The sequence below is a fragment of the Vanellus vanellus genome, assembly GCF_965231255.1.
Source record: "Vanellus vanellus genome assembly, contig: HAP1_SCAFFOLD_263, whole genome shotgun sequence".
Lineage (NCBI taxonomy): Eukaryota > Metazoa > Chordata > Aves > Charadriiformes > Charadriidae > Vanellus > Vanellus vanellus.
In genome coordinates, this window is record NW_028126610.1 from 15,918 (window position 1) to 38,557 (window position 22,640).

The 22,640-nt window shown below is 51.7% G+C and overlaps 1 protein-coding gene across 1 annotated transcript; it reads right to left on the minus strand.

The window, feature by feature from the left end:
- Positions 1–20,208: 20,208 nt before the first annotated feature.
- LOC309684897 (olfactory receptor 14I1-like) lies at positions 20,209–21,138 on the minus strand (the record flags this gene model as incomplete). The annotated part of the gene is made up of 1 exon (XM_082500737.1): positions 20,209–21,138. The coding sequence occupies one exon, from the start codon at positions 21,136–21,138 to the stop codon at positions 20,209–20,211; it is 930 nt and encodes a 309-aa protein (XP_082356863.1).
- Between the last annotated feature and the right edge of the window lie 1,502 nt (positions 21,139–22,640).

Here is a 22,640-nt window from a genome sequence, read left to right on the forward strand (position 1 = left end):
GCTCTCAGCCAGCAGAAGGAGACTATGGAAGAGCTCTGGCACCCGTGGGATTGCTTTCCTTCTCCCGCCTCGCACTCAGTAAGAGTGTGTTTTCCAACTCATTTTTTTTTTTTACTAAGAAAATAAACAAAAATAATGCTCCAGCTATCAGTTTTACAAGGCATAGAAAATCTCTAAAAGGGAAACAGAAGTGCAATGTGCTGAGGTATGAAAACCTGAGGTAGTTTTTGTGTGTGGATGTGTGTGTGTCATTTGGGGTTGGGGGTTGTGTGTGTTTTATTTTTGAAATTAAAAAAAAAAATAATAATTTTGCTAGTGTTTTGGTTTATTTTTCCCCCAGACCTGGGCTGACAACCTCTTGGAAATCTGTTTTCCCCCCCTGCCCCTCTTTTCCCCCCTTCTCTCCTTGCAACCGGGATCTTTCCCCAAAGCGTTTACGGCCGAGCACGGCCTTTCCTTTAACCTCTAGAAAAGCCGGCTTGTGCTAAAAAACAAACATCCCCCTCCCGCCCCCACCCCCTCTGAAATGAAATAAATAAATAAATAAATAAAATCCTTACAAAACTTAAAAATCGCCGTTAGTTTTGTTATCGTTACATTAATTCTAAAAACTGATGAGCCGCTGCGCTGTGTGCCGCAGCCCAACCTCCCCCCCTCAACGCTGGGCGAGCTCCTCTGGCCATGCCTGGGATGAAAAACCGGTGGCTTTTAGGAAATAAAAAATTAAAAAAAAAAAAGAATAATAAAACCTCTCTTTCTCTCTGCCTGTGTTAGTCCAACTAAAGGGATAGCGTCGGGAGGCGAGGGAGGAGGAAGGGGGAGGCTGTGGGATGGAGAGAGCCCTCCCCGTTCCCCTCGGCTGTGCACCCTCGCAGCGCTGTGGGGAATGGGGGTGGGGGGCTCTTTGGTTTGCACAGGGTGGCCGTGGTGGGGGCCCAGCCCCATCCTTACAGTGCTGGGAGCACGGGGCTACCAGGCGCAGAGTCCCTCCCCCAGTGAGGTGCTTTGGTGCGCTGAGGTGTTAGATGGGGTGGCACAGCCCCTGCCCGCCCCGGGAGGGGGGACACCACCTCTCCGGTGGCACTGGATGGGTGGGAGGGAGAGAGGGAGCAGAGCTCTGGGAGCCATGGAGAAAGGTGTGGGGGTGTCCCTCATCGTGGCAGCCCCCAGCAGCCCTACCCCGCCACCCGGCCACCCCAAGGGACACCCAAGCCCCATCTTGGTCCTCTCCCCGTTGGGTGATGCCCTTCCACCCACCCCGGAGGTGCTCTCCTCTCCTGCGGGGGGGACGCCCAGCGCTCGCCTGGCTAGAGAAGCACCGGGGGGGTGCTTAGGGGGCATCTGAGCTTCCCAGTTACAAGGGCGTAATTAGTGCACCATTAATAACCATTAATAACGACTTTGGCTTTGCTAACCAACTGCGGCGAGGCCCCCACCCCGCTTTAGCACAGGCTTCCTGATGCCAACGCCTCCCCGAGCCACTGGGTAAAGCGACACCTGGCAAAAAAACACCACCACCCCAAAAAAAAACCCCACACCACATCCCCCACTCCTCACCCACCCCTTCTCCCCCCATCACAGCCATGGGGCAAACTCCCCCCACCCCCACCCCCAATCTCAGCTCGGCCGTGACCCCCCCGAGACACTGGAACAAAAGCAGCGGAGAGCAGCTCAGGCTCGTGTGAGCTGGAGAGATTTCTCTTTGGGTTTTGATGTTGCCGTTGGGTGGGATTTGGTTGGTTGTTTTTCACAGAACACTTTGCAGTAGAGGACAAAAACGTGGTGTCGCAGCCCCCAGGGCCGGCGCTGGCACCGCCACCTCCCCCCACCTCCCCCCACCTCCCCCCTCCCCCGGCTCCTGTCCCTCCTCCTGCCCGGGGGATGTTCCCACTTTCCTTCCTTGGTTTGTGTGTTTGTTTTTTACCTTTCTACCTTTCTTTTTTAATATGTGGGGTTTTTTTTTCTTTTGCCCTTTTTCTTCTTTCTCCCTTTTGTTTTTCGCTTCCCCCTCCTTTTTTCTCTTTTTCCCCTTTTTTTTCCGATTTTTTTTGCCTTTTCCCCCATTTTTCTCTGTTTCCCCTTTCCCCCCCATTTTTATTTTTCTCTTTTTTCACTTCTTCCCCCTTTTTTCTTTTTCCCTTTTTGTTTTTTGCTTTTTCCCCCTTTTTTCTGTTTCCCGTCCCCCCCGTTTTACTTTTTCTCTTTTTTTACTTTTTTCCCCTTTTTTTATCTTTTTCCTCTTTTTTCTTTTCCCACTTCCCCCCCCCCCCCCCCCCCTTTTTTTTTTTTCTCTTTTTAAACAAGCTCTCTCCCGAAGGAGCGGCCCCTGGCTCTCCGCTGGCAGAAGAGCCTACGGAAGAGCTCTGGCACTGACACGGGCGGGAACACCCACTCACACATCGCAGCACAGCAGTTAGTTTGGCAACACCCCCACCCCCTGTCACAAGTGAGACCCGCACAGACAAAAGGCTCCTGAGTGAGGGCACTGGGGCAGCCCCACCTTAGAAGCAGCAGAGGAGCAGAGCCGTCCGGAGCCATCAAGAGCACAGGAAGGGCTATTCAGGGCCTCATTGTCTGCGCCGAGTGACCGTCTGCTGAGAACCGCTCTGGCGGCTCAGAGCTCAGCCCCAGCAGCAGTCTGGAGCCAACGGGGAAAAGTACACTGGGAGGAAGACTGGCAGCCTTCCTCCACAACGCCCCGGAGAGAATGACCAGAGTGCTGCCTATCCCCATCGCTTTTCCAACTCAGTTCTTTTTTTATTAGAAAATTAATTAAAAAAGGATCTCCAACTCTCAGGTTTCCAAGGCACACAAAATCTCTAAAAGGGAGACACAAGCGTGAGGTGCTGAGGTACCCAAACCTGCCCACGTTAGTCCAACTAAAGGGAGAGCGTCGGGAGGCGAGGGAGGAGGAAGGGGGAGGCTGTGGGATGGAGAGAGCCCTCCCCGTACCCCTCGGCTGTGCATCCTCGCAGCGCCGTGGGGAATGGGGGGCTGTGTGTTTGGGGGGGTCTTTGGTTTGCTCCCCTGACCTGCTGGGGGTGGAGGAGGAGGATTTGGGAGTGGGGGATGTCCGGCGGCGGGGTTACATTCATCGGGCGGTGCTGGGCGGCACGGCGGGAGCCTCCCTTGCTGTGCTGCGAGGCCGGGGCTCCCGGAGCGTGTTTCTGCTCCTGCTGCTTCACCTGCTGGAGCATTTCCCTCATCTTGCGCTGTGCAGTCTTGGGGAGGAGAGGGGAAAAGCAAGAGGTGGGGGTCAGGGCACCGCTTCTCCCCCCACCAACCACCCCCGAGCCCCCACCGAGCATCTCGACACTCCCAACAAGCTGTAATTAATTTCAGGTTTGTTATGGGTTAGTCCCACAAATTGATGCGAGGAGACGGAGCCAATTAAGACTGAAGTATTTATTAGCAAGCGGCAGCAAACAAAACAGCGCTGGGCAGCCCGGGAGTCTCACTCCGCCGACGGCTCGCACCCGTTTCCCGAAAGTCCCTGGTTTTATACTCTTCTTTTTCCGGTAGAGGGGTACTCTGCATCTGCACGACACGACTTGTTGCTAGGGGGTCGTTTTCTGCTTTCCTTTTCCTCCTGGTTGTCGCAGGGATGAAAGATTCATGTCTTCCTCACATCATGTACTCTTCGTCTTCATGAGCCCCCCTCCCCTCCTCCAAGTCTTTTTCACATCCTACTTTGTTTGCATAACCTGACCTTTGCAGTTTTAGCCTTGCCCGCTCACAGGATGCGGGCTATCTTGCAACAGCAGGTTCAGCAATTGCCTTTTTGTAAAACAATGTGACAATGCGAGTTTCTAGGTTTGGTGAACAAACAGCGCTGAGCTTATCACAATTCCCCCCTTTTACTTTTCACTATTTTGTTCATCAAACCGCTTAAGCGCTTGTGCTTGAGCTTTTATTGTGCTTGAGATAACCTCCTGTCCAGACGGTCCTTGAGCGACTGGTTGGATCAGCAAATGATCTTCTGTTACTTATTACAATCCTTCCCCTCTTTTTCTTGTATTTACAAGAAATTTGCTGATCAAACCTGGACAGTACTTCACAAGCTGCATTTAACTCAGAGTTTTCATCTGGTATAATCTTCATTTCTAGTTTTGATTGCTTTATTACCATTAGTTGCACTGTTTTTAACCTGTTCTTAACAAAAGCTACAAATCTGTTAACAATAACAAGGCCCCAAGGTTAGAATTAACCACAGTATTATGAGGGGCCCCGCCAGGGTGGAAATTAAGGTAGTTAACTATGGTGCCAATGGAAGGGTTGGTGCTCATTTCTTGAGGCCGTGGTAGTGAAAGGATACCAGCTTTCATTGCCCCACTGTTTAATACCTCTCTGCCTGTCCTCGTCCACTCTCGTGCAGAGAGCAACGGGATATCAACATCTGCTCGGCAGCAGCAGGTAGTCTTCAGGGGAATTTTCTGGCTTTCCTTTCACCACGCCTCTCTCACTTTAGTAACTCTGCTGTTAATTTATCAATAATTCTTAAATATATTTCCACCTGTTTTGTTGCTGGGCCTGTTTCCAGAGGAATCTTACAGCGCACTGTCTTAAGGCTCAATACCAGTTCATTTCATATACCTCCCAGGGTTCAGATATTGATAGTTCTCATCCCCAAAATAATTTACAGATTTTTGCTTGACTTTCTGATTCCTGATACGTCAGATTTTTGCGACAATTCATACAGCAAGATTGCATGTTAAACGAGACACATGACCACTTCTTACCAAACTTTGCACACTTGCAAACAACCCAACACAGGTGTCCAGAAGTATGGTGCTTTATACATGGTTAAACTATCCGTTACTTCTCTTCTGGAAAAGTGCATTTACCAGTCTTGTTCCTTAATCTTACTCAAAGGTCTCTCGGTTCCGACGTCATAGTCCACCTTTCTGGGAAGATAGGTCTTTTTATTCTGCTAGTGTGGGTCTATCCTTTCTCCGCTGTCCGTACTGCTGTATCTGTGTTAAGTAAAACAACAAAAAGGTCCCTCCCAGCGGGGCGTTAAAGATGTTTCTTTTCTGGTTTTGGTCAACACCTGATCTCCAGGTTGGATTCGGTGTATGGAAATGTCCAAGGGAGGTCTTTTCTTTTAGTGAGTTCTAAAATATACTCCGTTAAGATTTCATCTTCGACTTTCAGGTGTTTTACTAATATTCTGAAATCGTAAGGCATCCCATACAACAATTTAAAGGGGGATATACCAGTATCTGTTCTTGGCTGAGTTCTAATATGTAGTAAGGCTAATGGCAAACATATAACCCAATTCATTCTCGTCTCTACCTTCAGCTTGGTTAGATGTTTCTTTATCTCCTCATTCATTCTTTCTACTTTCCCAGAACTTTGAGGATACCAGGGAGTGTGGTATTCCCATTTTGTTCCAAATAATTTAGTTGCTTCTTGATTATTTTGGAGGTAAAATGTGGGCCTTTCTTCCAAGAGGACTTTAATAACTGTTTTTGCCGTAGTTCTTACCACCGAGAAGGCTTCTACAAAGATCATCAACCAAGACTAATAGATACTGATATCTCTCAACCTTCGGTAATTCAGTAAAATCTACTTGGGTTTTTTTTTTTTGTTTTTTTTTTTTTTTTCAAATGGTCTTTTAGCCAATTCACGCCCTTCTTGTACTTTTTCTCTAAGTTGTCTCTTATTCACTTTGTGACAGGTTAAACATCCTTCTAAGAGCCTTTTTGCTAAACCGTATATCTCGACACAGGCATAGTTGTCTCGACACATCCCATAGTAATAGGGATATATATATTACTATGGGATGTGTCTCGACACATCCCATAGTAATAGGGATATATTTAGCTGAGTATTACAAGATTCCGTACCGTCTCAAACACCAATCAACAAAAACTGTGTCTTCACCTCAGCAAAATGAGCTATTACCCTTGGAAGCGACCGGGCGAGACTTGCAGAAAGGCAAGTACTTTCCATCTTCTCAGACAATGTTTACCAGTTTTTAAATTACTGTTAGAGGAAGAAACTATGACATCATTTGCCCATCCTCCCTGCTTTTTGAACTTAGTGATGATGAAAGATAGCATATTACAAAGAGGATAGAAATACTTTTAGTTTTCCCCCATATATATAGGGGATCAGGCCTAGTACCAGGGGATCAGGCCTAGTTACCAGGGGGTGAGGCCTAGTCAGCATGGGTTTATGGAAGGCAGGTCCTGCCAAACGAACCTCATCTCCTTCTATGACAAGATAACCAGAATCTTGGACGAGGGAAAGGCTGTTGGTATTGTATACCTGGACTTTCGAAAAGCATTCGATACTATCCCCCATACAATTCTCGTGGAAAAACTGGCTTCGCACGGCCTGGATGAGCATACGATCCGCTGGATCAAGCACTGGCTGACTGGAAGGTCCCAAAGAGTGGTGCTCAATGGATTTAAATCCAGCTGGCGGCCGGTCACAAGTGGTGTGCCTCAGGGCTCAGTGTTGGGACCATTTCTGTTTAACGTCTTTATTGATGATCTCGATAAGGACATAGGGTGTATCATCAGCAAGTTTGCAGATGACACCACGTTAAGCAGGAGTGTTGATTCCCAGGAGGATAGGGAAGCTCTACAGAGAGACTTAGATTGGATCATTGGGCCAACATCAATGGTATGAGTTTCAACAAGGGCAAGTGCCAGGTCCTGCACTTGGGCCACAATAACCCCGTGCAGCGCTACGGGCTTGGGGAGGTGTGGCTGGAAAGCTGCCGGGCAGAAAGAGACCTGGGGGTTCTAATTGACAAGCGGCTGAATATGAGCCGGCAGTGCGCCCAGGTGGCCAGGAAAGCCACCGGCATCCTGGCTGGTCTTAGAAATAGCGTGGCCAGCAGAAGTAGGGAGGTGATTGTGCCTCTGTACTCAGCACTGGTGAGGCCACACCTCGAGTATTGTGTCCAGTTTTGGGCACCTCAATACAAGAGAGATATCGAGGTGCTGGAGGGAGTGCAGAGGAGGGCAACGAAGCTGGTGAAGGGCCTAGCAAACAAATCATACGAAGAGCGGTTGAAGAAGCTGGGACTGTTTAGTTTGAGGAGGAGGAGGCTGAGGGGAGACCTCATCACTCTCTACAACTATTTGAAAGGACACTGTAGAGAGGTTGGTGCTGGTCTCTTCTCACAGGTAATTAATGACAGAACAAGAGGGAATGGCTTCAAGCTCCAACAGGGTAGAGTTAGACTGAACATTAGGAAAGAATTTTTCACAGCAAGAGTGGTCGGGCATTGGAATAGACTGCCCAGGGAGGCAGTTGAGTCACTATCCCTGGATGTGTTTAAGAGACGTTTAGATGTGGTGTTGGGGGATATGGTGTAGGGGAGAACTTTGTAGAGTAGGGTAGATGGTTGGACTCGATGATCCTAAGTGTCTCTTCCAACCTAGACAATTCTATGATTCAATGATTCAATGATTCTACATATATTGTCACACACGCGGTGACTCCCTGTAACAATTAAGTGTAGATAGAAAAGGTGGAAATGGGCTGTTAACCCTTCGTGTACTTTCCTGAGATATACAACATACGTCTTTCATAGAGTTTTTCTTCATGATCAAGATTTGTGTAGTCTAAGTTTAGCCACCCTAAGGTTAGGAATGTAGTTTAAATTTCTCATGTAGGCTCTCTGTTGGAAATGGAGAGATATAGGCACTCTTTTGGGGCTATTTATTGAATCATAAGACAGTGCCAAAGACAGGTGAGAGGACTCACTTTCCCAGAGGTGCTCCGTGCTCTCTGCTGGCTGTCTTGAGTGTCTACAGGATTAGATGCAGTGATACACCAAACTTTTATATTACTAAATGTAGATTAAATAAATACCCCCTTGAAGTGTCTTGTAAAAGGTAGTAACAAGAGAGTTCCGTTTTGTTTTGAATGTTGGGCTTTATCCAACATAATTAAGGTCAGAGGAAGACAAGCTAATAAATATTTACCTCCCTTAATATGTTTCTCCTTATTCTTGGCCAAGTGGCATGACTGAAGAAAATATAATTAGTTTATTCAATGAATCAGTACCAATATAATTCCACTATAGGAGGGAGAGTTATGTTCTTAACATGACAAGACACCAGAGTAATCAGTAGATTAGGCATGAAGAATTGCCACTGACCTGCCACGTGTAATAAAAAAGATTATTATTGTTTGTTTTGTGTAAATGTGCGGGATAAAATCTTGATAATACTGAGTCGTTGTTGGGACGGACACGACACTGGACATCAAGTTGCAGCAATCCAATTTCTTTACTTAACAAGCAGTGCTTTTTTATATTCTTTTACCCAGGTGCTTATCTATGCATATATTCTAGCATTCTACTTTTGCCCGATACGCTCTCACATCACACACTGTTCATGCTCTGGTCAAAGCCAGGATGTTTGCCAACCTTTATCTTTTTACTTAGCTCTTCTCAGGACTCCCCAGTCTCTTCAAGGGTACACGGATATCTGCTCAAGGTCAACGTTAAACTCGTATTCTGATCCCTCGGACCAGCCAAGGTTTCCCACAGGATAGAATACCCTGTTGGTCAGTTTTGGGTCACCTGTCCTGTCCGCTCCTCCCTCCAGGTGGGACCCCACTATGCTTTTCCGCTTCCGACCCTCCGACGGGGCAAATAACAAAGTTGGTTGGCCTTGGGGGTTATAGCAATAAGTATAAGCAGGAGCCTCTCTGCATCCCATGCCTGGGCATCAGCTATAAACAATTGGTCTGATCTCTCTGAGAGAGTGAACACTGTCTGCACAATGTGCAGTTATTTTAGTAGTTAGAAGAGGCCCCGCTAAGAAGCGAAGTTACTGAACGAAATTGGTTCTGTTTTACCTCAAACCAGGACAGTCTCCATCCACAACCTTGGGGGATTCCTCATATACAGGGGTGAAGAGGTGGAGGGTCAGATGTACACATGCGGCACGGGCTGCGTTAACCCCCGCACCTCCCACTGCAGGAATGACCGCAGGCAGACGCACTGTGAACCAAACATCAAACCTTTAATGAATTAAGAAAGAGAGAGAGATGTGGGAGAGTGGGGCTGGGGCTGGAGTGGGTGGGTGCGGGTCGCATGCGATGGGGATGCGTGCTCCACGCCTTCTCTATCAGCCCATGAAGAGAGGCTGGGGGAGCGTGGGGCACTTTGGCCCCCAGCATCCCCCAGGGTTCTGGGTCGCGTGGTGGCCATGGTGTTGCCATCTGCCCTCCATTTGTTGCTGCCCATGTGCTGCCTGCTGCTGCCCACTGCAGCACCGTCCCGCTCCGGCGTTCCCTCCCACAGGGGTTTGGAGTGTTTTTCCACCTGGCACACCACCATCTTCCTCTTCTTGGGTGGGATGTTGTCCCACGGGGAGGTCTCTTGCGTCCTGGGGGTGCCGTGTGGCGCGGGGCGCTTGGCCTGCTTGCCACCCGCCTCTCCCGATCTAGGCACAGCCTGGCAGGAGACAACGGCTGGTGGCAGCAGCGAGCGGGTCAAAACCTCCTGGGACTGCCTCCTCAGCAGCTCCTCCAACAGTTGGGCCATGCGGGGTGGCCGATGCTGGGGGACAGCCGGGGGTCTGGCCAGGGTTCTTGGCAGCGGGTGACAGAGGGTTCTCAGCAGGGAACTCTCTGGAGGACTCTTCAGGGGATCCTTCCAGGGACTCTTCACAGGACTGTCCTTTAAAGTCTTCTCTGAACTCTCCATGGAGGGACAGCTTTGCTGGTTTTGCTGCCTCGGCTCGGTGGTGGCCGTTGGAGGGCCCCGTAGGCGGGCTCCTTGAGCAGGCTGACCTCAGAACTCGTTGCCGATAATACGGCTATTACAGACGTTATGAAGGCCGAGGCTTCGTGAGGATGGGAGGACTCGGCCTTCACCGCCTTCAGCACTGTGCGTTCGGTGAGGATTTTCTCCACTATTCCTTCTTCTTCTCTTCCTCTTTCTCCTCCTTCTCTTCCTCCTTCTCTTCCTCCTTCTCCTCCTCTTCCTCCTCTATCGGACTGAGGGTTGGCTGCCATCTCTTGGCTCTGCGTCTATGTTTTCTTTTGGGCATTGCTTTGCCCTTGGGTTGGCTGGTCATGGGTTGGTTTGTGTCGGAGGAGACCCTTGGGACCACCAACCGCCGCCTGGAAGGACACAAAGGGAGAGGTCTACCTGAGGACACAATGGGTTTGGGGCTGCTTTCTGCCCCTCCCCATGAGCCACGTGCCTCCTCATGTAGCCAGCAGCAGGTTGGCTGAGGAAACCCCCTGTGCCGGGACCCTCATCTGACACACAGCTGTCCCATTGTCCCTAGACCACGCTGGGGCTCTCCTGAAGAGCTGGAGAAGATCCAGCCCTGTGAAATGGGGGTGTTCCCAGCAGCCACATCCCACCCCTCCAGGTGCTGCCTTCACCACGCTTGGGTGGTGATGACCAAGGAGCGTTCAGGGCTGGGGAACGGGCTCTTGCTGGGTCAGAAAATCATGGAATGGTTTGGGTTGGAAGGGACATTTAGAGGTTCATCTAGTCCAACGCCCCCCGCTGTCATCGGCAGGGCCACCTTCCAGTAGACCAGGTTGGTTCCAGCCCCATCCAACCTGACCTTGAACACCTCCAGTCAGGCTGATGGAATGGTTTGGGTGGGAAGGGACCTTTGAAGGTCCATCTAGTCCAACACCCCTGCCATGAGCAGGGAGGTCTTCAACCAGATCAGGTTGCTCAAAGCCCCATCCAACCTGGCCTGGAATGTCTCCAGGGATGGAGCGTCTCCCACCTCTCCGGGTAAAATGGCCCCGTGTGGCCGCCCACCCTGAGCCTTCAGCCTCACCTGGCCAGAGACCTTGTCCTCTTCTTCTTCTGCAGCTCCGAGATTTCCCCGAACTGCGGTGTTTTGCTTTGAGTCGGGCTCGGACCAGCAGGAAAGGGAAAACCGGGAAACCCCACTGGAACCAGAAAGAAGACACCTCCTCAGAAGAGCGTCGCTGTGACGCTGCCAGACCACCCAGGGACACGCAGGGGGTGCTCAGGCCTCTTCCCAAAATGTCTGAGGGTTGGACATTCTGCTCCTCTAGCAGCCCCATCGTGTCCTCCCCAATACCAGCACCATTTCCAATGTGGTTTTCCGACTTCATCATCATCATGATGGTGAGGAAGGAGGAGCCGGGTGGTGCCGGGGAGGGGACAGGTGTCATTTCTGAGGGGAAGAGGGGGAGGAGAAGGCCTTGGCCCACCATCCTCCCACTGTACCCTTGGGCACATCCCACCCCGGGGCTCTCTTTTGGTGACACCAACAAATCGTTAGGACAAAAGGCCCTCAGGAGTTGGCCTGAAGCTTTAGGACAAGTCGGAGCCTTTTGGCGCTCAGCGTCGGCCATTTCCCCACAACATGGCAGAAGTTGGTTGCCCGTCCCATGGAGAAGAGCTGGGAGCTGCTTTACCTTTCCCACCTTGCTGGAGAGCTGGCAAACTGTCTTTTCTCATCTGCACATCCTCACCAGGGACTTGTCTCGAGGTCTTGAGGAGAGCCCTGGGTGGGTGTTTGGGCACACACTCCATCACAAACCTGGAAAGAAGGAGAAGACACCCATATGACCCATGGCACCACCAGCACTTGCCACTTGCTGCGGCCACCTGCCCGCAGGCAGAGTTTGGCATTGCCACGAAGGCCATTGTCTTCCCAAGTCTACCACATCCCATCCCGAAGGACGGGCCTGGGAAATGGAGTCGCCCAGCAAAGAAGTCCAGGCCACCACGGGAAGAAACGTCACCCAAATTCCTCTGTCTTTCCCCTCAGAGCTGCCTTATGGGAATGACTGCGGCCTGGGGACATCATCAAGAGTCGCCGCCTGGTGTCCCCAGGACACCCGCGGTGGCACAAGGAGGTGATGCTACCTTGGGCGTTGGCATCAAAGAGCGGCTACAGCCGCCAACGTACTCACTTGGGAAAGAGGATGACATGGCCGGAGAAGCTCAGTGAGGCCACGGGTACCACTGGGGACACAATCATGTCCAGCAGATGGGGGACCTGCAATGGAGGAACACAAAGATTCAGGACATCCTCAAGGCGGTTGAAGCACTGCACACTGGAGGATGCCAAAGACAGCAGGACATCCTCAATGTGGTTGAGGGTCTCAGTGTTGGAGGAGGGCAAAGATGGCAGGATGTCTTCAGCATGGCTCAGCCACTCAGTGTTGGAGGAGGCCAAAGATGGCAGGACATCCCTCAACATGGTTAAAGCACCCCACATTGGAAGAGGCCAAAAACGGTGGGACATCCTCCACATGGCTGAGGCACTCAAGTGTTGGAGGAGCTTGAGGCAGCAAGTGTTGGCAGGACCGTAACTCTCACCTGGACCAAGTGGCTGAACGTGTCCTGAGGGACCCCACACAAGCAGTGCCAGAACACTGCTGTGTGACCACGCGCACAACAGAGAAACCAAAATGCTTACCTTGAAGACAACCTTCTCCAAGTTCTCCTTCCCAGACAGCCTCTCCAGGAAGCTGCGGTAGAATTTCACGTGCACCTTTGTGCCTTCAATGAGGAGCACCCCCACCTCCCTCAGGATGAGGGCCACATTCTCCCCCTTCCCCAGGCAGTGTGAGAGGAGGGTCGTGGTGCCTTGGATGCAGTCCACCACTTTCTGCCGGGACACGGCGGCTGCCACGGCCACCTTGGAGTACTTGAGGGGCTCCAGCTCCTTGTTGCCTGGAAGAACCACAGGAGAAGGATGGAGAGGCTCACCCGGTGGCCCGTGTCCTACAGCTTGTGCGTCACAATCATTGCATTGCCCCAAAAAAACTCAAAACCACTCAATTATTGGACTTTGGAGTTGCTTCAGAGAAGATGACCGTGCAGTCAGCCATCTTACCAGGCAGGTAGTCCTTGTTGTCCATCAGGTTGTGGACAACAGCAAGGTTCCTGGCCAGGTGGAACACCGGCTTCTGGATAGTCAGGGTTTCATCTCCGACCTGGACGCGTTCGAGGACAGTGCCGAAGGAGCCAAGGGTGGGAATTCGGATGCCCTGCAAGTGGACGAGAAGGGTGGGAGGGTGAGGACTGGCCAGAGGGAAGATCTGGAGGTGACCTCCCCCGTCCAGGGATGGTGCTTCAGGCTGGATCCTGCCCTCTCCCACCGTTCGGAGGCACGAGCTGGGCGGGGGGGAGAACTTTGGGGAGGAGATGTTGAGTCCTTCCCCTCCTCAGGAGAAAAAAACAGCACTGGAGTTTGGGCAGAACCAGGATGAGGCCATCCTGGGGGGTCTCCAGCGACCAGGATCAGCCCTACCAGAAGTGACACCAACATTGCACAGGCCCCGTTTGGCCGTCAGTGGGGACTTTTGGGGTGAGATTCCTGTTTTCTGAGGAGTTGAAGGGTGAGAGCAGGCCACGCCCCAGGGGGATCCCACCACCCCTCATGGTGCATGAGGAGGACGCGGGTGTTGCACCACCTTGTGGAGCAGGAGTTGGTCTTGAATGTAGCCAGCCACTGCATCCCAGACGGCCGTTCGCTCTGAAAAAACAAAGAAGAACCAGGTCAGGCCCCATCTCCACCAGCTCTCAGGTCCACCCCAAACATCTCCCCCTTGAGCCGCGACGCGGTGGCAGACACCAAGTGTCAGGGCTGGCTCCGAAATGGTGACAAGCCCTTGAGTCTTGGCTGCCGGAGAGGTGGCTGCGGTTGGCCATACCTTCAGCGGTGACGCTGGACATAGCGAAGGTGTGCTCCATCCCATCCCAAAAGTCCATCTTGGTCCGCCTCACGCTGGCGGGTCGGTTCTTGGTGGCGACAGCCATGTTAGAGGTCATCTTATGGACGTTCCTCCAAAGTGTGGGACCCACCACCCGGTGGGCCCTTTTATACCCCCTGAGTGGGTGTGCCACGCACCTCTTGTGACATCAGGGTGACATGTTCATCGCTGATTGACTGACCGTGGTGACACGGCAACCGCCAACCTCTGGTGGGGTGGCCATTAGCAGGGAGAGCTTCAAGCAGCTCAGGATGCTCCAAGCCCCGTCCAACCTGACCTCGGACCTTCCAGTCATGGACACACAGACTGGTTTGGCTTGGAGGAGACATTTGAAGGTCCATCTCGTCCAACCTCCCCTGTCTTCGGCAGGGGCATATTCCAGTAGAGCAGGTTACTCAACGCCCCATCCAACCGGACCTTGGATACATCCACTCAGACCCACAGAATGGTTTGCATTGGTTGAGTTGGATTTTTGGGTGGTTTGGGTTCCAACAGACCAGGTTGGTCCCAGCCCTGTCCAATCTGACCTTGAACCCCTCCAATCAGACTCATAGAAGGTTTGGGTTGGTTGAGTTGGATTTTTGGGCTGGAAGGTTTGGGAACCAGTAGAGAAGGTTGGTCCCAGTCTCATCCAGCCTTACGTTGGACACTTCCAGTCATAGACCCACAGAACGGTTTGTGTTGAAGGGGACCTTTGAAGGTCCATCCAGTCCAACCTCCCCATCATCGGCTGGGACACCTTCCAGTAGACCAGGTTGGTCCCAGCCCCATCCAACCTGACCTTGAACACCTCCAACCGGACCCAAAGAACAGTTTGGATTGGATTTCTGGGTGGTTTGGGATCCAGTAGACGGGGTTGGTTGCAGCCCCATCCAACCTGACCTCAGACACTTCCAGTCATGGACCCAAAGACTGGTTTGGGTGGGAGGGGACCTTGGAAGGTCCATCCTGTCAAACCCCCCAATCACTGCAGTGGCCGAGAATAAAAGTAGTGCCATGAGTGGGGCGGGTGCTGCTGCGTTATTGTATCTCATCCTATTGTATTATTTTATCTCTTTTGTTTATTTTGTTTTTTCCTTTATGGTATTTTATTTTATGTTATTTTATTTTGCTCTATTCATTTTATTTTTCTTTATTTTATTTTATTTTATTACTTTATTTTACTTTATATTTGATTTTACATTTGACTTTATTTTCTTTTACTTTATATTATTTTACTTTATTCTCCTTTATTTTCTTGTACGTTATTTTCTTTTACCTTATTTTCTTGTATAATTTTATTTTACATTACTTTATTTTACTTTATTTTACTTATTTTTTCCTTTTTCTTTATTATATTAATTGTTTTTCTTTATTTTATTTTATTTTATTATATTCATTATTGTTCTTTATTTTATTTTCTTTATTGTATTTTTTTTACCGTATTTTATGGTATTTTATTTTTCTTTGTTATTTTATTTTACGTTATTTTATTCTTTATTTTACTTTAACTTTTTTCTATTATACTTCAGTTTATTCTATCCTATTCTATTTATTTTACTTTATTTTACTATTTCCTCCCCCCGTCCCCTCAGCAGCCCCACATTCCCCCCTCCCCGCCCTTCCCCCCCTCTCCCCTCTCCTCCCCCGGGACACGGATTTGGCCGTTCCAGACTGCCCAGGATGGGGGCAGGGGGAGGGGTCTTGGAACAGGGCAAAAAAAATCCCGTGGAGGGAAACCCGTGACCCCCCCGCAAGTACATCCCCCACCCCCAAACCCATCCCCCACCCAAATACACCTCCAAAAATTACCCCCCACCCCCCCAATCCCATACCCCACCCCATGACCCCCACCCGAATGGGGGAGGGGGGGAGGAGGAGAAGGGGGCGGGGCCACGCTTGGTCCCTCCCCCAGTGGAAGTACCATGATTGGGGGGGGAAGGGCAGAGGGGGCGGGGTCTGTGCTTACGAGGCTCCGCCCCCCCGAGGTGGGACTGGTCAGAGAAGCTGTCCCCGGAGGTCTGACACAGCAGGGACACCCTGGCTCCACACCTCCCCAACCCCACCATGTCTCTCCTCAGCCCCCTGGGACTCGCCTCCCTCTGCCTCCCATCACCCTTCTCCACCGCACTCTGCAGCTGGAGGTCACAGCTCCTTTGCACCAGCGCCCACTGCTTTCCTTAGAGACCGGGCGGCACAAAGGCAAAGAGGGATTCTTCCGAGTTCTGAACGAACAGAATGAAACTGATAAGATTTACCCTTAAACCAAAACACGCTCCTCAACTGTATGCCACGGACAAGCTGCCACCAATGAGCTTTAACTCCCACAAGGCATAACCGTGGAAGAAATGTTTCTGCCAGAAAACAAATGGAAAGATACGCACAACTAAAGAGTTTTCTAAACAGAGAATTCAAGAGACTACTGAAAGATTGGGGAGCTTTTAACTGCCTGAAGGTCAAAGCAGCACCGGGATTGTGGAGAGGTGTCTGAGTGGTGTAAGAGGAAAGGGAAGGGAAACCTAGGGAGCAATCGCAAGTGCTTCTGTGCAGATGCGCTGCTGGAAAGGTGCCTTCAGACATGGTCAGTTTAGTTCGGAGAGGTGGAAATGCGTGAAAGGTGAGGGAGATTAAATGCAGAGCCTGAGAGAGAGAGTCCTGACAATGCAAAGAGAGGGGAAGGTCCACAGCTCTCCTCTTGCACATCTTGAAAACTCTTCATATGGATCTTACGGGAGAACACTGACTTGTCATTAGAAGCCTTCACTTGTTTCAGCTGATGAGCTCGTGCTCATACACGTGTCAAAATGTCTCAGGCTTCCAGGCAGCGCTCCGCTGTCTGACCATCAGTACCCAGTGGTACCTCCAGAGGACCCCGTGTCTCTGAAGCACGTGCCTGGGCCTGGCCGCTGTCCCCGAGGAGCTGCTGGAGACCAGAGCCCCCGGGAAGCTGCAGCTGGAGCCTGGGCAGAGGGTCCCAGGCACCTACAGTGGCACCACTGTCCGTGTCCCTGTAACTGCATCCCACCCCAATTTTATCACCACTCTCTTCCCAGAAGATAAGTAAGAGAGAAAAGGAAGGAGAGATTTATGGGTTTTAAGGAAAACTACAACTAGAAATGAAGCTCTAGGTTATTCTTAGTTTAAAAAAAATAAACTCAGCATTGGTGACAGTTAAGACTTTGCTTGAAACTTTTGAAATCCTGCCTTCGCACGGGTGTGAATTTGTAGTTCATATTCACTGTACGTACACGTAACTCACCCAAATCCGACTGCTTGTCGGCACTTGCATGGTTTCCGAAGGCACACACACTGACACTGACTATAAGGAAATGATCAGGTATCTATTTCCTGTGAGTGCCCAGGCCACAGTTGTGTGAGGCATTGCACAAGCATCCAAAATCAATGCACCGCTGCGGCAAAGGCCGACAGCTTCCTGGGCTGCATTAGGAAAAGCGTTGTCTCCAGCTGGAGGGAGGTGATCCTTCTCTTCTCCTCAGCACTGGTGAGGCCACATCTGCAGTGCTGTGTCCAGTGCTGGGCTCCCCAGGGCGAGGAAGCTCTTGACCTCCTAAAGGAATTCCAGCAAAGGGCCCCAAAGCTGATTTAAGGGGCTGCAGCATCTTTCCTAGGAAGGAAGGCTGAGAGATCTGGGGCTGTTCAGTCTGGAGAAAAAATGGCTCAGGGAGACCTTATTAAGGTGTCTCAATGCCTGATGGGAGGGAATGAAGGCAAGGGAGCCAACTGTACCTCAGGAGTTCCCAGTGAGTAGACTCGGAAGGTTGTCAAACCCTGGAACCACTGGAACACTGCTACCGCCCAAAGAGGTTGTTAACTCTCCACCAATGGAGATCTTCCAAACCCTCAGGAGTTCCCAGTGAGCTTTGAATTTTGAGGGTGGCCAAACACTGGAACAGGTGTCTCAGAGAGGTGGTGGAGTCTCTAATAACGGAGTTATTCAAAACCCACCGAGAGAAGGTCCTGAGCAACCTGCTGTAGCTGACCCTGCCTCAGCTGGGGCTTGGACTACACGGTCTCCAGAGGTGCCTTCCAACCTCACCCATTCTGTGAGTGTAGAGGACAAAAGTAAGACAGAAAGAAATGAGAACAGATCCCCTTGGCCACAAACACCTTGGTCTCCTGTGGAGAGGACCTGTGATGAAGAGAGGAAACTTATAATGAGGAAGGAGTAGCAGAGATGGAGTGTTATGCACTGACTGTAATCCTCCATTTCCCATCCCTCGTGTGCCTCTCCAGGCGGGAGTGAGAAGAAGAAATGCAAATGCAAATGAAGGAGTAATTTGAGCCTAGGGAAAAAAAAAAAAAAGTGGGGTGGGGGAATGGTCTAAAATATTTAGTCATAGTTTCTGACTATCCAAGTCTACTTGACTTGGCAATGAACTGATAATTTGTAAGTGATTTCCCTGTCTTTGTTTTGACCCATGATCATCTTTCCCCTCGTATCATCTTGAGGAGGGGGAGTGAGTGAGCAGCTTGGTTGTTGTCTGGCTGCTGGTCACGGTTAACCCACCAGAGGACCGCATCAGGACTGCTGTGCCCGGCATGGGGCTCCCAGCACAAGAAAGAACCTGGCAGACTGGAGCGAGTCCTGCAGGACAAGGAGACCCCGAGAGAGCTCAGAGCTCCCTCAGGGCCACACACTGGAGCAAGGAGCCAGGCCAGTTGGTGGGATCTCAGTCAATGGAGATTTTCACTATTAGCTGGGACACGGCCATGAGCACCTGATCTTGCTGGAGGTTTCTGAGAAGGGCCTTGGCTGAGAGTCCAGCTGTGGACAGACCTGTAGGACTTGGTGTGTAAGAACGTCAGTAGGAAACTGGTTTCCATTCTGTTAGTACTGGCCGTGGAGCTGGGTATCACTGAGCCACAGGGGGAGGACAGAGGTGACTGTGCAGAAAGGTCCCTTGTCAGGGTTGGGGTGTACGGTCAGAGATGGCAATGGCCGGTGTGTGGACTGGTCTGGGATAATTTTCCTGGGGCAGGATCTCTGGGGTGTCCAGGAAACATGGCACAGGCCAGGCCCCTCTCTTTTGAGCTTTTTCTTCCTTGCTCCCTTCACCGTCAGCCCTGACTGGGACCGCTGGCTGTCCCTACCCTGCACGCTCACACAGCTCAGCTCCACACTGGCATTTTCCTCTCCCGGGCTCTTTCCAGCCCAGCCCAGCAAAGCAGCCCAGTTGGGACTGGCCCCCCAGCACTGCCCACCGCAGGGGGCTGCAGAGCTCTGGGCGTTCGACCACAGCCCCAGTCTCTCTGAAGGGCACAGCAGGGCTTGGGGGGCAGAGAGAGGTCTCAGCCTTCCCATCAGCCCCCGGCTTGTGCTTGCAGGGACGGCACAAGGAAACAGAGGCCACTCACTCTCAGGCTCTTCTGCATTCGTATTGTAGAAGATGCTCAGTCCCCACAGCATATAACCTCTTCTCTGCCCCGACCGAACCAACTCTGCAGGACAGCACGACTGCCCTGGGCTTCCTCAGGCAGTTCCTGTATCTCCTATCCCGTATTATAGCAGCTTTCCAGTGTGTGAAGGCCGCCTACAAGAAAGCTGGAGAGGGACTATTTAAGGGGGCATGTAGTGATAGGATGAGGGGTAATGGCGTCACACTGGAAGAAGGCAGATTTAGATTAGATCTCAAGAAGAAATATTTACTATGAGAGTGGTGAGGCACTGGAAGGGTGGATGGCACTGGAGGCACAGGAAAGTTGTGGCTGCCCCATCCCTGGAAGTGTTCAAGACCAGGCTGGATGAGGCTTTGAGCAAATTGGTCAAGTGGGAGGTGTCCCTGCCCATGGCACGGGGGTTGCAACTAGATGATCTTGAACATCCCTTAACAGCTATGATCTCTCCAGACTCCCTTCCCTCTTCCTGCTGGCTCTCCGCTGACTCCCATGGAACTGCAGAGTCCTTGTTTGTGGGTACCCTGACACAGTGCTTTACTTTTGAGGCACTTCACCTTTGAGGGTGTTTTGCTTTCTGCGTCTCCATTCACTCCCAGCTCAGGACACCTGGCCAGTCCCCATCCTCTTCCGACCCTCCAAATTCATTTCCAGAGAGACCTGTACATTGCCATCCGTCCTGTCATACAGGACGCAGCCTGAGGATGTAATTGGGAGCTCATGCACCACCTTCTGCCACTGGACACCAAGCAGAGAGCCTGCAAAAACAGAACTCTTGGTACAATAGAACCCAACCGTGTGCTTAACCCCAAACACAGGAAGAACACAAAGAGAACAGATGCTTTAAGACAAATGCTTTCAACATTTGGTAGGGAGTAACTTTGGAGTCCAGGCTTCGGGCACTGCACCCAGGAGATGCCCTTTTATTGCAGAGCTGCCGTTGGACAGTGCTTGTCTAACCCAATACTGTGCAAGGGTCAGACACAACATTATAAAGCCAGAGAAGTAGTATAAACCTACAAAATGGTCTGTAAGTGGCATTATCACAAGGGAAAAATCAATACACCTGGCTTAAGATAAAGTCTGGAAAACATGCAGAGAAGGGGAGAGAGTTTATTGTTGGTGGAACAACGTCCATTGAGCCAGTTTCCATAGGCCATCCTTGAGCTCCTGGTTCCTCATGCTGTAGATGAGGGGATTCACTGCTGGCGGTACCACTGAGTACAGAAATGACACCACCAGTTCCACGTACTGGGAGGAGATGGAGGGGGGCTTCAGATAAGCAAACATTCCAGTGCTGAGAAAGAGGGAGACCACGGCCAGATGAGGGAGGCACGTGGAAAAGGCTTTGTGCCGCCCCTGCTCCGAGGGGATCCTCAGCACCGCCCTCAAGATCTGCGCATAGGAAAAGAGAATGAAAACAAAACACCCAAATGCTAAACAGGCACTAACAACAATAAGGCCAGCCTCCCTCAGGTAAGCATCTGAGCAGGAGAGCTTGAGGATGTGGGGGATTTCACAGAAGAACTGGTCCAGGGCATTGCCCTGGCAGAGGGGCAGTGAAAATGTATTGGCCGTGTGCAGCACAGCATTGAGAAACCCACTGCCCCAGACAGCTGCTGCCATGCGGACACACGCTCTGCTGCCCAGGAGGGTCCCGTAGTGCAGGGGGTGGCAGATGGCAACGTAGCGGTCGTAGGACATGACAGTGAGAAGGGAAAACTCTGCTGAAATGAAAAAGAAAAAGACTTGTGCAGCACATCCTTGGTAGGAGATGACCCTGGTGTTCCAGAGGGAATTGGCCATGGCTTTGGGGAGAGTGGTGGAGATGGAGCCCAGGTCAAAAACAGAGAGGTTGAGGAGGAAGAAGTACATGGGGGTGTGGAGGCGGTGGTCGCAGGCGATGGCGGTGATGATGAGGCCGTTTCCCAGGAGGGCAGCCAGGTAGATGCCCAGGAAGAGCCAGAAGGTCAAGAGCTGCAGCTCCTGTGTGTCTGCGAATGCCAGGAGGAGGAAGTGGGTGATGGAGCTGCTGCTGGGCATTTGCTTCCTCTGGATATCTGTGGGTATATGTTAAGGAGGAAAAGGCAGTACTGAGTCAGACCAGACTTCTCCCAGCAAAGTGTATTGTGTGTCTCTTTGCAGCCCCACATTCAGAATCCCTGTCCAGGAGCACCTCTCTGCAGCTCCCTCACTTGAGCTCTGGGTTTTGCTGGCTGAGGCTGCCACTGGGAGCTGGGACTCTGTAATGGGCTCCCGAGGAGTCCTCCTTGCTGTGTAGCAAGAGGAAACTAGGACCGCAGGGCGATCTCCAATTAAATATACTCGTGATATGTCAAAGAGCTTTTCAGCATTGTTGTCTGAAATTTGCCCAACTGCACAGACAGGGAGAGGGGATTTTGTTTTCTTTATCTTGTTCTGGTTGCACCTGCCACCTTTCAGAGTGGTTTGGGATGGCTGAAATCCCTGACATTTCTAATGCACTCCAGGTGAAGTCTTGTGGGTGCTGAGAGGCAAAGGGACGGTCTCTTAGTGCAGAGAGAGGAGGGCTGTTCTGCCCATCAGCCCTCTTCTCCGCTGCCCTGTGCTGGCAGCTTGCAGCTGGAGGAGGATCCCTCTCGGGTGTTCCCATCAAAAGAAGCAAGACACTGCGGAGAGGAGAGGAATCCAGGTTCAACGGGCAGATATACAGACTCGTTGCCTTTTCTCATCTCTCTCCTCCCAGACTGGGACCAGGAGGGATCATTGCAGCTGCCCACGTACAGCTGCCCAGCAGCATTTCCCTGGCCTGAGCACTGAGATGTCTTCTCCACGTGGATCCGAGGGAGCACAGAGAGACTACGGGAGAGCTGTGCCCTTCTGGAGAGCACCCTGCAGCCCTGCAGGACTCCCCAGGGAAATAGTTAATGTTCTGAAGTTGCCTGGAGGAGACCTGGGCGCGTTGCTGCCATAGACACGACTGCAGAGCAGGACCCAAAGGGTCGGCATCTGAACGGGAGCTGAATCTGCCACCCGCAACCCCCACCCCCTGCACTGACTCAGTGTATCCAATGGAGAGGACATGGGCAGCTCAGGCAGGAGGGGCGGCAGTGAGGTGCCACAATGCTCCTGACAAGGGAGGAGGGACATGCAAAGCAGACGGCAATCCGGGGTTCGTCCTTTGCTGGGCTCTGGCTGCTGCAGGGACAATGCGTGCCCGAGACCCCATGGGCTGGAGGGCAGAGCTGTGCCCCGGCTGGGAACGGAGACCAGGCAGGAGCTGCCCAGGGGAAGGTGTCTGTGCTGCAGGGACAGCACGGACGTGCACATCCCCCTGGCCAGTGTTTCAGGCAGCAGCTCCCTCTCACTCCCTGCCCGTGTCTCTGCTGCCAGCAGCCATCTCCCTGTCCCCGGCTCAGCTCCCGTCAGTGCTCACAAACCCCGTCCCACTGCTGTGTGCCCACCTCTGCCTGCAAACACCTCCCAGGGACGGGGCGCTGCCCAGGGGCATCTCTGAGTGTGCGAGGACTAAAGACCAGTTCACAGCAAACCTGATGTGGCTGCAA